This window comes from Dothidotthia symphoricarpi (genome assembly GCF_010015815.1).
Source record: "Dothidotthia symphoricarpi CBS 119687 unplaced genomic scaffold P153scaffold_9, whole genome shotgun sequence".
Lineage (NCBI taxonomy): Eukaryota > Fungi > Ascomycota > Dothideomycetes > Pleosporales > Dothidotthiaceae > Dothidotthia > Dothidotthia symphoricarpi.
The window spans coordinates 235807-250872 of NW_022985016.1; the positions used below are offsets into that span (position 1 = coordinate 235807).

At 52.3% G+C, this 15066-nt stretch overlaps 6 protein-coding genes across 6 annotated transcripts; 4 read left to right on the forward strand and 2 right to left on the reverse strand.

Moving 5' to 3' along the window:
- The first annotated feature begins 833 nt into the window (after positions 1 to 833).
- P153DRAFT_223575 (ras-domain-containing protein) lies at positions 834 to 2316 on the forward strand. The gene is made up of 5 exons (XM_033662646.1): positions 834 to 999; positions 1053 to 1101; positions 1165 to 1181; positions 1229 to 1612; positions 1659 to 2316. Exons 1-5 carry the CDS (start codon positions 948 to 950, stop codon positions 1838 to 1840), a joined length of 684 nt encoding a protein of 227 aa, XP_033524144.1. The 5' UTR covers positions 834 to 947; the 3' UTR covers positions 1841 to 2316.
- A 293-nt stretch (positions 2317 to 2609) lies between these two features.
- P153DRAFT_375404 (mitochondrial carrier) lies at positions 2610 to 3814 on the forward strand (the record flags this gene model as incomplete). Its single annotated transcript, XM_033669584.1, has 3 exons — positions 2610 to 2715; positions 2931 to 3067; positions 3155 to 3814. The coding sequence occupies 3 exons, from the start codon at positions 2610 to 2612 to the stop codon at positions 3812 to 3814; spliced, it is 903 nt and encodes a 300-aa protein (XP_033524145.1).
- Positions 3815 to 4015: 201 nt separating this feature from the next.
- On the reverse strand, positions 4016 to 5918 carry P153DRAFT_314945 (uncharacterized protein). Its single transcript, XM_033664935.1, has 2 exons — positions 5354 to 5918; positions 4016 to 5300 (listed from the first exon to the last, which is right to left on the reverse strand). Exons 1-2 carry the CDS (start codon positions 5637 to 5639, stop codon positions 4267 to 4269), a joined length of 1320 nt encoding a protein of 439 aa, XP_033524146.1. The 5' UTR covers positions 5640 to 5918; the 3' UTR covers positions 4016 to 4266.
- Positions 5919 to 6191: 273 nt separating this feature from the next.
- P153DRAFT_422550 (uncharacterized protein) lies at positions 6192 to 8804 on the reverse strand. Its single transcript, XM_033672377.1, has 2 exons — positions 8686 to 8804; positions 6192 to 8635 (listed from the first exon to the last, which is right to left on the reverse strand). Exons 1-2 carry the CDS (start codon positions 8710 to 8712, stop codon positions 6386 to 6388), a joined length of 2277 nt encoding a protein of 758 aa, XP_033524147.1. The 5' UTR covers positions 8713 to 8804; the 3' UTR covers positions 6192 to 6385.
- An 817-nt stretch (positions 8805 to 9621) lies between these two features.
- On the forward strand, positions 9622 to 11760 carry P153DRAFT_290152 (glycoside hydrolase family 32 protein; the record flags this gene model as incomplete). The annotated part of the gene is made up of 5 exons (XM_033663697.1): positions 9622 to 9807; positions 9861 to 9967; positions 10006 to 10605; positions 10655 to 11477; positions 11542 to 11760. The coding sequence occupies 5 exons, from the start codon at positions 9622 to 9624 to the stop codon at positions 11758 to 11760; spliced, it is 1935 nt and encodes a 644-aa protein (XP_033524148.1).
- Positions 11761 to 12832: 1072 nt separating this feature from the next.
- On the forward strand, positions 12833 to 14709 carry P153DRAFT_338845 (protein disulfide-isomerase; the record flags this gene model as incomplete). The annotated part of the gene is made up of 3 exons (XM_033665806.1): positions 12833 to 13073; positions 13136 to 14412; positions 14500 to 14709. Exons 1-3 carry the CDS (start codon positions 12950 to 12952, stop codon positions 14707 to 14709), a joined length of 1611 nt encoding a protein of 536 aa, XP_033524149.1. The 5' UTR covers positions 12833 to 12949.
- Positions 14710 to 15066: the final 357 nt, after the last annotated feature.

Genomic DNA, 15066 nt, shown 5'->3' on the forward strand with positions numbered 1-15066 from the left:
TAGACGAAAGGCGTGTGTGTACTCTTGCATAAAGCCAAATGTCCATACTCTAGCCAGAGAATTCGTTACGTTACGTGTTGAAAAGTCACGATATATATCACTCAAAAGGTATGACGGCAATAAGCGCGTGGTCACAGAAGTTGTGTGATTGGGGACTCGAGATGCATAACGTTTGATCTCCTTCATGGATGGTACATGTGACAGACGGGCTAAGGTGCTGCAGCGTTGCCGGCTGCGGCGGGACATGGGATTCTGATTAGAATTTTCTCCTTTCCAAAAAATACCAAGGGTGCGGTCCCTTGTGAATGAGCAATACGGTACAAGACGCTCGGCCAATTAAATATCTCCAATCGACGAATTGACCAATCAACAGCATTCCCATGTCCGCTTTTCAAGGGCTGCACTCTTCGTAGTCCAATGGTGTACGACGAATTCCAGTGTGAACCATGTGTTTCAGCCTCGTACGCCTTATTGCCGTCTAGCACGTGTGATCTACAGAGCTTGTGCATGGCGGAAGCGGAGGTGTGTTCCGGGGACGTTCGAGTCATGCAAAGTTGGGCGCGGCACAAGGGTGATGCTAAGGCAGGAACACCTGGACTCGGCGCGCCGGACGATAGCTGACACACTGACACTGACACTAACACTGACACTCACTTTCACACTCATTCCATCTCATTTCCTTTTGTCTCAGATCTACGCTCATTCCCACGTCGAGTGAATTTGTTTCTTCTGCTTGTGCGCCCGCTCCCATTGATCGCTACTCCACGGATCGTCACGACTCCGCTGCCACACGGACATCTTTACCAGGGTTGCGACGAGAGCAATTGGATCCTAGGCGATAACTCGGAATTCACAAAGTCGCGACTGGGAGACGCTTGTGGACACGGGATTGCTACCAAGTAAACAGTCGACCGAACAAAGGCGCACACGAGGCAGGCGCAGTAGTCATGGACGCGAGCGATCGCATCACCATTACGGTGTGCGGCGATGGAGGATGCGGTATGCGCATAGCTCCCATATACATTACGGACCAAAGGCTGATGCGGAAGCAGGAAAGAGTTCCATCACTCTGCGGCTGGTGAGGAGTCAATGGACGTCGGAGTAAGTCGCGCTGCCATATTTCTTATTCCAGCCACATCAAAGTCACTAACGGCTGCTTCTCAGATACGACCCCACAATAGGTATGAGTCGTACGCCGCTCCCGCGCTCGCAGCTAACATACGTCAAGAGGACTCGTACTCGGTAACACGTACCGTGGACGGCCATCCCTACTACCTCATGCTCACTGATACGGCTGGCCAAGAAGAATACCGTGGGCTCTGGGCTGCCTCCAATCTCCGTTCTGACGCCTTCCTCCTCGTCTATGACATCACAAGCGCAAACTCTCTCGACGCCCTCGACCACTTCATGGAGATGATCGACATGGAAGAAGAAGGCCGCATCGACAACGGGAAGGTCCCACTTGTCAAAATCGTCGCTGGAAACAAGTGCGATTTACAAGCCACTCGCGTCATCAAGGCGCAGACCGGACTGGAGTGGGCAAGAAAGAGGGGGTGTGGTTTCATGGAGACGAGCGCGAGGGATATGGTCAACATCGAGGAAACATTTGCATGTGAGTTGTCCCACACCCGAGACATGGACATGCTGACGCCCGCTAGTGCTCGTGAGACGTGTAGTCGAGGCCCGACGGCTGGCTGCTGGTCAAGGCACTGCGCCTCAACCGTATCGCACCGCTGCGCTGCCTCCGCAGACCGAAAAAACAAACTTGCCGCATAGCACAGATGAGGAAGGTGGCAATGCGCCCCGGGCTAGTTTTTGGAGCAAGCTCCGATGTTGGTAACTCACGACACCACCTTCAGATGGAATCGAACAAAACGCGTATGATGTGTGTATCGAGCCTCTTATAGCGATCGAGCGACACTCGGATTTTCCTTTGTAACATCAACTGTAGTCACGCAGATGGTCGTATGACCATGACCTGCATGTTTGTACTCCAGCAGCGTGGAGTCGACCTGCGCTTTTTTTCCTTTTGCGGCTTTGGATACCCTTTGGGATTTGTGTTTATTGGAAGTTCAAGTAGGACATGGCTTGGGTCATGGAGGGTGTATGATACCGCTTTGGCAATATGTCATGGGGCTAGACGGATCGAGAGCAATCCATCAGACGTGGAATCTTTGTATATTACCTCAGCATCGACAACACAGGCATGTTGTTAGTCGTTCATAACGATGCTCATGCACACAGCTCCTAGTGAAGCCCAATCGTCAACATGGGTAGTATTGTGAGAAGTTGAGAAGAATGTCCTGCAGCAATACATTGAACTAACCCACTAGCGCGTCTGTGCGCAAGCACGTCATTGGTAAACCTTTTTGTAGCTCTTTTGAGATAATCTCATCCTAAAAGTACAACATTCGTTGTTCCACGATCGTCCCTGCAATCCAAAAGGCTATTTCGAGAACTCTGTTCTACTAACGGAAAGAGGAGCGAAGGCTCAACAACAGTTTTTGACAGCTACTTCAACTACCCCTCCAGAGGGCTCGTGCGCAGCGTTGATAAAAGCTCAGACACCGTGAAGACATTTAGTAGAAGAGAAAGAGAGGAAGAAAAGTATGTCGAAAGTAGATCATGAGATCGAATCTCCCGAGCATGGGCTCAAGAGAACGTTGAAAGATCTCTTCGCTGGCGCAGTTGGGGGTGTTGCGCAGGTGCTGTTGGGTATGTTCAAGTTTTGGCGTTCTACGTTTTTTTGTCTTCGTGTGCGGTTTTGATTGTTTTACTTCGGGCCATTCTATTATTAGGAAACAGACAAATTTCTGGGTCAAATTTGGAGATATAGTATGCCAAATATGGTGCTAACTATGCGCAGGTCAGCCATTCGGTATGTAATTACTCGAATCCGCGAATAACAACGACTGATGGGTCTTGACAAGATATCGTCAAGGTCAGACTTCAGACGACACAGCAGTACTCAGGTGCACTTGATGCTGCGACGAAGATCTACCAGAATGAGGGCGCGCTTGCTTTTTACAAAGGCACACTGACGCCCTTGATTGGAATCGGTGCCTGTGTGAGTGAATTCCGTTGTTTCGAGAGTTCTGATCCGACAGATATGGAAGTCACACTTTCAGTCACCACATACTTACTGGAGTTCTAGGTATCCGTTCAATTCGGCGGCTTTCATTACGCTCGACGAGCATTTGAGGCCCGAAACGTTGCTGCATCTGGCTCACCACAACTTTCTTACTCGCAATACTATGCTTCAGGTGCTTTTGCCGGAATAGCCAACACGGTGCTCTCTAGCCCCATCGAGCATATTCGTATTCGACTCCAAACACAGCCCCACGGCGCCAACCGCCTGTACAACGGTCCCATTGACTGCGTACGCAAGCTTTCTGCGCACCAAGGTGTACTTGGCGGTGTGTATCGCGGCACGGCGGTTACTTTCATGAGAGAAGCTCAGGCGTATGGCGTATGGTTTACCACTTTTGAGTACCTGATGAACTCCGATGCGGCACGCAACAATATCAAGCGCGATGAGATCAGCATGCCCAAAGTCGCATTCTACGGCGGTCTCGCTGGAGAAATGCTCTGGATTAGCAGTTACCCGTTCGACGTTGTGAAGAGCAAAATGCAAAGTGATGGGTTTGGCAAGGATATGAAGTACACGAGTATGCGAGACTGCTTCGCAAAGGTGTGGAGAGCGGAGGGTATGGGTGGTTTCTGGAGGGGCGTGGGCCCGACACTGCTCAGGGCTATGCCGGTTTCTGCGGGTACATTCGCAACAGTTGAGGTCACTATGCGGATGATTAGCTAGAAGAAAGGGCTTTGGGTAGTGGGCTCCATTGGTGTCTGAAAATCTACATGGAATACATGTTGCAGGGATTCTGGGATTCTGGAATTACTTAGATAAACACAGTAGAGATTGGCACACACGAATATAGACTTCACAGCTTACACCTGCTCAACAGCGACTCATCTCTTGTGCGGGAAGTCTTTCGCTATGGTTCAACGAGCGATTCGATCTTCATAAATGGTATTCATATTCTGTTGCTATATAGCATGGGTATACTGTTCCTATCAAATTGGTCATAACATCGTAACTCGTTACCATCAGCGCACATCTTCTCCGTCGTCGTGGTCAAGTCCAATTTACAACCCACTGAGCAGCAACAACAATACCATCGTCCCCTCCCCATTAGTAAGGCTCAGATTCAAGATAACAAAATAGGAAATGTTCGGACAAATTGTTACAGCACACCTACATCCTCAGACAGCCTCTCCACTGCTATTCCCCCGCTTCAAAAACCTCCTCAGCCCCTTCTTTGTCTTCGATTTATCTTCCATGACCACCTCTATCGGCTGCCCAGTCATTGCAGCCTCGTTATTCAAACGCTCTGCCTCTTCTTGATCCCACGGCGTTGACCAGTGTCGTTGTGGTATCTCGCCAAGTTTCGTGCTATCGGATGCGAAGGTATACGACGACGGCGTGGCTTTGTCAAGACGTCGTTTGATTGGAGAGATTGCTGTTGGAAGAGATGGCAGGGGCTTGGCGCGGTGTGGGGAAGACTGCGGCGATGGTTTTCTCGGCGTAGGTGTGAAATTGGGTAACTTCGGTGTTGGGTGGTGTACATGTTCCGATGCTGTATGGAGGCTGTGCTTGAACTGCGGTCGAACTGTGTCGAAAGAATCTACTCTTGGTCTCTCAACTCTCCCTCCCAAGGTACCCTTTATCACACAATCGATTGGTTGAATCTCCAACGGCTCCATGGTGATGTACTTCTGTACTGGCGAGGACATGGGCGAAGTGCTTGGAGAAGTTGTGGACGAACCTCTGGAAGGCGACTTTGCGGAACTCGAGCTGCTTGTTGAACTTCCTTTCTTCAAAATCTTTGGTCTTACCATGACGAGTTGTGGATGGTTGGAGCTTTTGACCGGCATGCGTGTAACGGTTGGTCCAGTCGAGCGTTGTCTTGATGATGATGACGATGATGTATGCCTCCTCTTTTCTTTCTCTGTTTGTCCTGAGCTCTCGTGATGCCTTGTGCTTCCACTCCCCGGGTAGGCAGGCGGAGCGATACTTTGCATATACAACTGTGATCGATTCAGTCTGTAGTAGAGTTGATCCAAGCTCTGAAGCGCATGTCTTCTCGAATCATCTGACAGATTTATGAGGGATTTGTAATCCAGATTCAAAGAACTCTTTCCCTTGTGAGTATCATGATTCAAGAAAGACGCAATGATGGCGACCAGCCCTGTGTTCAACCGGATCAGCGTCTCCGCAAGAGACGCATGCGCAACCGCTACTCACTGGTCAGCATCTACTCAGTCGCCACACAAGCCGTTTCTGACTTACAATCACCCCACGCGAATTGCTGTCCAACCGCACCGTAGCACTGCGCATATCTCAACGCCAACTCACTAGGCCCCTTCTTCAACGAGTCGCTCAGTTGGAGCTCTGCGCCCGTTACTCTCTCCACTTCAGGATGCTGTTTTCGCGCCTTGCGTTTGCGCCTCCTCTCGCGTAGTCGTTTGAAGATGTTGAGCCCGTCTGTGAAAGCTTGGATAAGATTGGCCACACAGCTTGAGACTTCGCCTTCTTGTTCAGCCTGGTAGAGCTGAGATCGCGTAGTGACTGCCATGGTGTTCAATGGCTCATAGTTAACAAACACAGGAGAGAGGATTCGAGGTCCTAGGTGACAAAAAGTGTCTCCGCAAGCGCGATACTAGTAAGAGTAAAGAGTCATCGCACCCTCAACTCTGGACTGCGCCAGCGGCTGCCCTGATCCTTTACCGAGAGCTCCATCCCCGACCCCTGCATTACCCCTCGAGTGTTCCTGCATCTATCACTGGGTGCTACCTTCCTACCTTACACGTCCAGCTCATCGTTTCAACCTCATGCTGCTCGTCAGACGCACCTCACCGCCTCGAGGTTGAGTCTTTGGGTAGTACGGCGCTCTGAGTGGACGATACCGTTCCGCCATCCCTGTCTAGTGCGGGGTCTAGTCCCTCGACAAGCTTTGCCTCCGTGCACGGTTGGCGACGTGGTTGACATGGTTGACTGGTTTGATAATGGAGCGAAGCCTTGCGCATGCGGCATTTTGACTGGAAGGATGTATAAGCCGAGGTGCAGGCGGACAACAAAACAATCGACATGGTCAGACGACTGGTTGTGGTGGCTTGGGTTATATATTCCCGATGCAGATTGAATGAGTCTAGATGTAAGAATATCGTCAAATGGAATACAATCACTTCATTGTTATCAAACATCGTTGTACTACTGTATGCAATTGAAACGGTCTGCCTTATCTTGATGCAGGGCAGCACTGCACAAACCCAAACGCCTCGCTATGCAATGCAGAGCTCGTGAACCCATCCGTTCGTTGAATCATTGGCCGTTGTCCTCAGCGTCTTCCACGGTGACTGTCCGCTTTGTCACATTCTGTTCATCTGGGGTATTTCCCTCAACCGCAGAGCTGGAGCCCACGGTTTCATTTCTCTCCGGAACGTTGCCGAAACTCCAACTTGATTCCAGAGAACTGGACTCGGCAGATTGTGACGATGTGTTTGCAGGTAAATCTGCAGAAGCTGGTGCTGATGCTGCAGCTGCGACTGGCGCGCTCACGGGTTCTGCCGACGAGTTTACAATACTGGTGTCTGACTGTGGTGCTTCTGTCACTGGTTGTGAAAGTTGGGGAGGCATTGAAATCGATACTCTTTCTTGTTCTGGTTGTGGCGTGAGTGCCATAGACCTCAATGTCCATCCTTCCGGAAGCGTAAGGCCTTGGGGTAGTTCAGTATCTCCATGCCTCAGGACCGGACCTCTTGCGAGATATGCTTGCGGATTGTAGGTGCCAAGAGGTTGCGGACCTGGAGGTGAGATAGGTAGAGCTCCCTGGCCGATGACTGCAGTACCACCAGATACCTGCTGAAGCCTGTTGAGCTCACCAAGAAGCCTTTGAACTATATCAAGTTGCTCGTGCTGCGCGTTGAGCTGACGTAGCGACTCGACGATATTCTGCTGCGTACGCAGTATATCCGACTGTATGTCCGCAGGATGTTGGGCGAAAGCGCCTGGAATCGGGCCCATGAGAGGATTGAAACTTGAGCCTTGTGTGGAGGGCGAGATCCGAGCATGGGTTTGGTTTTGCTGGATCGCATTCTGCACAACTTGGTTTGGAGTGGCCTGCTGTCGAAGCTGGTCGATAGCATTTCTCACTTCATCGGGATTGCCTTGTTGGCCTGGTGGTAGACGGATGTTACCTAACGCGATCCTGAAGGGGCCAAGGTTGAAGACGCGCATGTTACCCCCTGGCCTGTTTTGCTGTGCGCCTTGTGGAGCAGGCTGAGCCGGTTGGGCCTGGTGTCCGGCCACGCCTGGTTGCAAATTCCCACGAAGAAGCGCTTCGAGTGCACCCTGGTTTTGAAGATTTGGTTGGTTCTGCTGTCTGGGATTTGCCTGGTTGTTTTGCTGTGCGTTCTGCGATGCCGGCTGCGAGAGAACCGGTCGTCGACAAGTGGGACACACCTGCTGTCGTTCGAGCCAACTCCTGAGACAGCTAAAGTGTAGGATGTGGCCACATGGGAGCTTCTTCGCTCTTTGCCGTTCGTCCATCCGTCGACGGGGTTGCGCGCCTTCTGCGCCAGGTTGTGCCCATGGCCGCATCTCCTCACGACAAACAATGCACGTATTCTCCCGCTCGAGGTCTTCTGCTGTGGCGTCCGGATAGCGAGTATTCATGTCGCGGGTCGCATTTCGATACTGGACGAAGTCGTGGACTCTCTTTACGAACGAGCGAATAGTCATGAAAAGATCTCTCATGATGTGAATGGGTATGCCGTAGAAAGTCATGAGGATCATGAAGAAACCAAGGTACACAACCGACTTGATGAAATCGGTCATGAGATCCAAATAAAAGACCCAGCGGCCCTTCTCCTCCCAGCCAGCAACATCCCCCTCGTCTTCGTCGTCTTCAGCGTCGTCGGCGGTCTCAGCAGGCGCTTGCTCTCTTGCAAGTCTTCGAGCCTCATCCCGTGCCGTCTCCTGGCGTTGGGTCATGACGATTTCGACGAGCGACAGCGAATATCGTAGCAGGGTCGAGACGGATGCGATTGCTAGGAGGACGTATTCGAACCCGAACATGACCATGACACCTGGACGCGCATCTGACAGGATCGAGTCGACGCAGTACCGCATCATGAAGACGTCAAAGGCAACGGATAGGAGCAGCGAGCTCATCAGACGGGCGTGAAAAAGCTTCGGGTTGGCGGGCGGTTGCTGCTCCAAGAACTCGACCCTTCCCTCACCGATCCACTGCCACACTTTCCCGGCAAGCAGACAGAGAAACATTGCGAAGAACCACATGCCGATGTCGTCCCTAAAGATGGTCATGGCCAGCAGCGTCTCACTAACGGCGAACCATGCCTTGTCGTACAGCTGCTCCGTCTCGATGGGGCGGAGGGCGCCATAGAATAGTCGCTGGAGCGCATAGCCGAAGCTCGCTGCCCCGATGAGCATGAGGTTGACCAGGAACATAAGGGAGCCGGTGCTCTGCGAGATGTAGACAGCGGCCGAGTAAAAGTTTGGTCGCTCGTAGTAGGCGCGCAGTAGCACCACGTTGGCCATGACGGCCGAGCCCTATGAGTGTGAGCATCCTCAGTCCACGGGCAGTACTAGGGCGGTATTACCGCTACGTAGAGCTTCAGGCGACTCATAGCGCAGTCTTGTCCGCTGACGTGAAGCTCAGGAAAGGATGACAACGTCCATTTGAGACAGCCACAACAGCCCTACCGGTAGTGGATCGAGTTGCACACTGGTTGTCCAACGGTGCCGCTCGCGTTTGGGACACATCGCTGCGAAGCACGTGACAGCATGGGTCCATGACGTAAGACTAGCCTTGGCACTGCTTAGCATCAACCACACCTCTTATCCACATTTGCCGGCAGATATTTGCATCAAGCATGGAATTTGACTTCCTTTTTCGTGACCATCACCTGATATCGTAGCTATTTCGCGCTTTTTGTCATCAGCGCTCCAGTGCTCCGATTCCCCACACCTCCCCGGACCACATTAACCCTTTCCGTCAAGCTTCGCAGTGAGGCTGGCGCTCTCGGAGGAATCCTCGGACTCCACTGAGCCCCAGCGTACATGGGGCCTTTCTCGGTGATTGCTTGACCAGGTCCATTACAACGACTCTCAGCTTGATCAATGTCTAGAAGAGTCTTCGTCTGCACGCCAGCAGTACGGAGGGAACTCCGTTACCCCAAAGTCGTATATACTTGCACCAATACAGATGGCGTCGATCGATTACACAAGAGGCTTTCGTCCTAGTCCAGTTATTCGTGTTCAAAATCTGCATCTACGCTTACTGCCGCTGTGGGGAGACACGAGTGCGGGGATTGATGACAAGCGACTGCGTCCTAAGCTTCCCAGATCCACTTGCTCGGTGCCAAATCTTTTGGGTCGGGCCATGATGGCATAGTGGAATACACTTAGTTTCTTGAGCTGGCAAATTTCGCTTGGAGCTCGCTCAAGATCATATAAAGCTCTCACAGCTCCCGTATCTTTTCCCAGATATTCATCCAAAACTGTGGCCTCCTCTCCCAGATCTCTCTTCTAGGAGAATGCATTGGTCTCTTCCACTGTTGAGCTCTGTGCTCGGGTCTCTTCCATCTGCCATTGCGCAGGGAAGTGGCCCAGCGGTACCTGATGTCCTCACTGCCGACATCGTTCAGACTCTTGGCAACAACAGTCTGTTCACAAGATGGCGACCTACCTATCACTTCATTGCGCCAGCTGGATGGATGAATGTAAGTTGTTGAGCGGACATGTATCTGCCGGCGGTCAAACTGACATTTGATAGGATCCTTGTGGCATGCTTTATGATCCAACGAGGGATGTGTACCATTTGCATTACCAATGGCACCCTAACCACGTCAATTGGGGCAACATCTCTTGGGGGCAAGTGGTGTGATCTCAGCTTTGAAATTCCTCACTAACAAACATAGTCACGCAACTTCCAAAGATTTGATTACTTGGACAGATGTAGGAGGCTGGGAGGACCAGCAAGCCCAATCAGTTGGCACTGGACCCAACCCAGATTCGAGAAACTCTTCTTATTATGGTCTCGGCATCTTCAGTGGCAGTGCTCAGCCATACAACCTTCAAGGCGAGCAAGATGGAACACTTATCGCATTTTACACATCGGTTCAATATCTGCCCACCAACTGGCAGCTTCCCTACATCAAGTCAACTGAAAAGCAGAGTTTCGTCATCTCGCACGACGGCGGTGATACCTGGGAGCAGTACGCGGGAAACCCCGTTCTTTCGAACCCACCAGAAGGTTGGAACATCACAGGCTGGAGAGACCCATTCTTCGAGCCTTGGCCTGAGATGGATGCTGTACTCGGTCAAGATGAACCTCACTGGTATATGGTTTTGGGCTCCGGCATCAAGGGTGAGGGTGGAGGCGGTCGCATTCCGTTGTACAGTGCTCCAGCAAAGAACCTGACAGATTGGACCTTCTTGGGCGCCTTGTGGGAGCCAGATCGCAACGAGACATTGGGCTCCCTACTTGAGACGGGTACCTATGGTTTCAACTTCGAAGTGTAAGTTGGATCTTATTCTGCAACCTATGGCGCGTCGCTGATTATCTAGGTCTAACTTCTTCTCGTTGAACGACGAGGATGGTGATGTCCACTACTACGTTCTTATGGGTACCGAAGGTGGTAACCTGACGTGGCATCCCCGTGCGCAATGGGGCCTATGGAATGAGGGTCAGGTCACCAGGCGTGAAAATGGATCTGCCGAGTTCACTCCTCTGGCTGGCGGAGCCATTGACTCTGGTCTTCTGTATGCTGTTACCAGCTTCAATGACACCAAGAACAACCGTCGTGTCCAATGGGGATGGGCAAACGAGGACAACAACAACTTCGCTATCAACCAGGCAGGTTACCAAGGCGCCATGGCTATCCCGCGAGAGATGTACGTCATCAAGACATCGAATCTTGTCAACGCCGACGGAGGTTTGACAACGAAGGGTAACACCCGTGTTGTTGAACACGGCGACGGCTCATTCACGGGCTATACACTGGGTGCTCGCCCTCTTCCAGATGTTGTTGAAGGCCTTCGTGAAGGCAGCCATGAGCAAGAGTATACTACTGCCGACAGCTACAACAGCAGCGTGATGATCGGACAGGGTAGCTACCACATGGAGTTGGAAGTTTCGCTCAGCAACCTTACGGGCCCTGCTGGTCTCACCATCGCCGCCAGTCCAGGAGGTGAGGAATACACTACCATCTGGTATAGCCCCGAGAACTACACTCTCAATGTCGATCGCTCAATGTCCTCCACCATTGAGGAGTTCTCCAACTACACAATGATTGGGTACCACTATCCCTACACTTTCTGCAATGGAACGCAGGAGGCCTTGAACATGCACGTGTTCGTGGATGGTTCGCTCGTCGAAATTTTCATCAATGTAAGTCCCAACCTCACTTTGTGCGACTATTGCGTATGCCTGTGCTCCCACTAACATCTTCCAGGACCGCTTCTGGCTCACTACTCGCATCTATCCTGCTCGCCTTGACAGTGTCGGTTTTGGCCTTTGGGTCGGCGACGATTCTAGCGTCGAGGTTTCCAACTTGAAGACCTGGACTGGTCTTGCAAACACCTTCCCGGACAGGCCAGCCAACTCGTCTAGTGAACTGGTGTTCGATACAGCCGAGGAGACCAACAACCAAATCTGGTGGCCTGGTAACTAAGCACTGACTGCTATCATCAGAAGATGGATGAGAACCACGACAATGTATATATAACGAAGACTTGGACGAACATTGTATATTTATGTCAAGTAATGTCAATCGTGGTCAAGACAATCGCATGATGAAATTGAGATGTTCAAATACCTCGACCTGTATATAGTATAAATTCATGTATATTGATAACCATGAAGAGATGGCTACAAAGCGATATCATATGTGAAAATGTTTCTATAATATGTTTCGGCAAGTGTTAAACCTCTTCATAGCGAACCTTGGACTTTTCTTGATGATGAAAATATGGAAGATGTTGTTCAGACTCTGCTCGTCTTGTTTCAAAGCTTGTGTAAGTAGTCCCAGGTGAATTTGGGTCGGTTGTATCAGCTGACTATGAAATCATAGTTTTCCGTGTCCGTGGTGCACAGCCCACATAGACTACTTGAATTGTCAACGTTTCATCAACCACGCCTCGAGTGACTTCACCATTAGGCGATGGGGAAAGTTCGGAGTCGTGCATCAACAAACACGGACTTTTGCTTATTATAACCAGCTGTTTTTGTAGGAAATGTGCAAATTCTAATTCAAGGTTCTCGATTCTCTATGTACTAGATTTATGTGACGCAATCGGTGTTGAAACTATGAATGCTATTTCTGCGGTCGCGTCGAGCTGCAATTGATGTGGTCGTTCTGCTAACAAGTCGACGGAAAGGCGCAATTGAAAAGTTTCCAGCAATAAGCATCGAGTTAGAGAACACCTGGCCTCGACGGGTTGCTCTGACTTTGATTGCGGATGGCCAGGAAGGGAACGGAGCATATATTAACAATGTACCAGGGCAGCATGCAGGACTGAGCAGCTAACCCAGAGCGGGCACAGTGTAGAGTACCTGCATAGCGAACAGGTGAGAGCGAAACGTTGGACACGAGGTGGGAACGCGGACGGCTGAAATGCGGGCAGGGATCGAAGCCAGCCTTTCAACGTGTCCTAAACTGCAGGCGCATGGCATTGTCCCACAATCGTGCTTGGCGCCGCTAGGTGAAAGCGCAACCGTGTTAACAGCTCCCGCCACGAGCTCCACCTCACATAAAAAGGTCGCTCTCTGCTCCTGCCACGCCTTCTCCCCATCGCCGTAGAGGATTCCCAACCCACCTCGACCTTGCACACCACCCATTGTCCACTCCACCCTCCGCAATCATGAAGTACACGACCATCTGCGCCGCCTTCTTTGCGGCCGTTGCTGCTGCGTCGGACGTGAAGCAGCTCAAGACGGACGACTTCAAGTCGTTTATCGAGGAGAACGACCTGGTCCTCGCCGAGTGTAAGCTTCCCCCTGCCGCGCCGAGCTTCGCAGCCCGATTGCCGAGCTGACAACATGGACAGTCTTCGCGCCATGGTGCGGCCACTGCAAGGCCCTCGCCCCCGAGTACGAGACGGCGGCGACGACGCTGAAGGAGAAGGACATCAAGCTCGTCAAGATTGACTGCACAGAGGAGGCCGATCTCTGCCAAGAGTACGGTGTCGAGGGCTACCCCACGCTCAAGGTCTTCCGCGGCCTCGACAACATCTCGCCCTACGGTGGCCAGCGCAAGGCCGACAGCTTGATCTCGTACATGACCAAGCAGAACCTCCCCGCCGTCTCCGACGTGACCAAGGCCACGCTCGAGGAGTTCAAGACGGCCGACAAGGTCGTCTTGGTTGCCTACTTCGCCGCCGACGACAAGGCCTCCAACGAGACCTTCACCACCGTCGCCGACGGCCTCCGCGACAGCTACCTCTTCGGCGCCTCCAACGACGCCGCTCTTGCCAAGGCCGAGGGTGTCAAGCAGCCAGGCCTAGTCCTGTACAAGTCCTTTGACGACGGCAAGGACGTCTTCACCGAGACATTCTCTGTCGATGCCATCAAGGAGTTCGCCACAGTTGCCGCCACTCCCCTCGTCGGCGAGGTCGGCCCCGAGACATACAGCGGATACATGGCCGCTGGCCTTCCCCTCGCCTACATCTTCGCTGAGACACCCGAGGAGCGTGCCGAGCTGGCCAAGGAGTTGAAGCCCCTTGCCCTCAAGCACAAGGGTGCCATCAACTTCGCCACCATCGACGCTGGCGCCTTCGGTCAGCACGCGGGCAACCTCAACCTGAAGCCCGGCACATGGCCCGCGTTCGCTATCCAGCGCACAGACAAGAACGAGAAGTACCCATACGACCAGGATGCCAAGATCACTGAGAAGGACATTGGTGCCTTCGTCGACGACTTCCTGTCCGGCAAGGCCGAGCCCAGCATCAAGTCTGAGCCCATCCCCGAGTCCAACGATGGACCCGTCACCGTCATCGTCGCCAAGAACTACAAGGACATTGTCATCGAGAACGACAAGGATGTTCTTGTCGAGTTCTACGCCCCGTGGTGTGGACACTGCAAGGCTCTTGCTCCCAAGTACGAGGAGCTTGGCCAGCTATACGCTTCCGGCGAAGTCTCCAAGCACGTTACAATTGCCAAGGTTGATGCCACACTCAACGATGTCCCCGATGAGATTCAGGGCTTCCCTACCATCAAGCTCTTCGCTGCCGGTAAGAAGGACTCGCCAATTGACTACTCTGGCGCACGGACCGTCGAGGATCTTGCCAAGTTCATTGAGGAGAACGGCACCCACAAGGCCGCAGTTGTCATCGCCGAGACAGCCGAGGCCGTGAAGGAGGAGCTCGCCGAGCAGGCCGCTGCTGCGACCGAGAAGGCCAAGGAGGGCGGTGAGAAGGTCAAGGAGGGTGCCGAGGCCGCGACCGACAAGGCTGGATCGGTTGTCTCGAGCGCGACCGACAAGGCTGGATCCGTTGCCTCGAGTGCGACAGAGAAGGCTGGTGAGGTTGTCGACGAGGCGACCAAGTCGGTCAAGTCGGCGGCGTCAGAAGCCACCGGTGCTGCCAAGGAGGCTGTGGTTGAGGAGGATCACGACGAGTTGTGAACTTGGAGTGTATCTGTCTTTTGCGTAGCGATTTCCTTTAGCATTTCATGACGACGTCTTCGCCGAAAGATCAACACGGCTAAAAGGGGCGTTACAAGGTGTTTTTGTTCGTCATTTTGGTATATAATGAGAGATGTATAGCCCAACACAGTTCCGAATTTGAAAGAGAACATTTATGACATGGATTGCATTTACCATTGACACCTATGTATGCTATTTGTTGAGACAGTCTGCTCCTCTACAGCTGGACGGAGGATGAGGGTGTAGTGAATAGGCCAGGTCGGATGAGGGTGGTTGCCCCTCGTCCCCAGCCCCTCCCCTGATCTTTGCCCCTCCTGTAGCCCAGTAATCTACAGC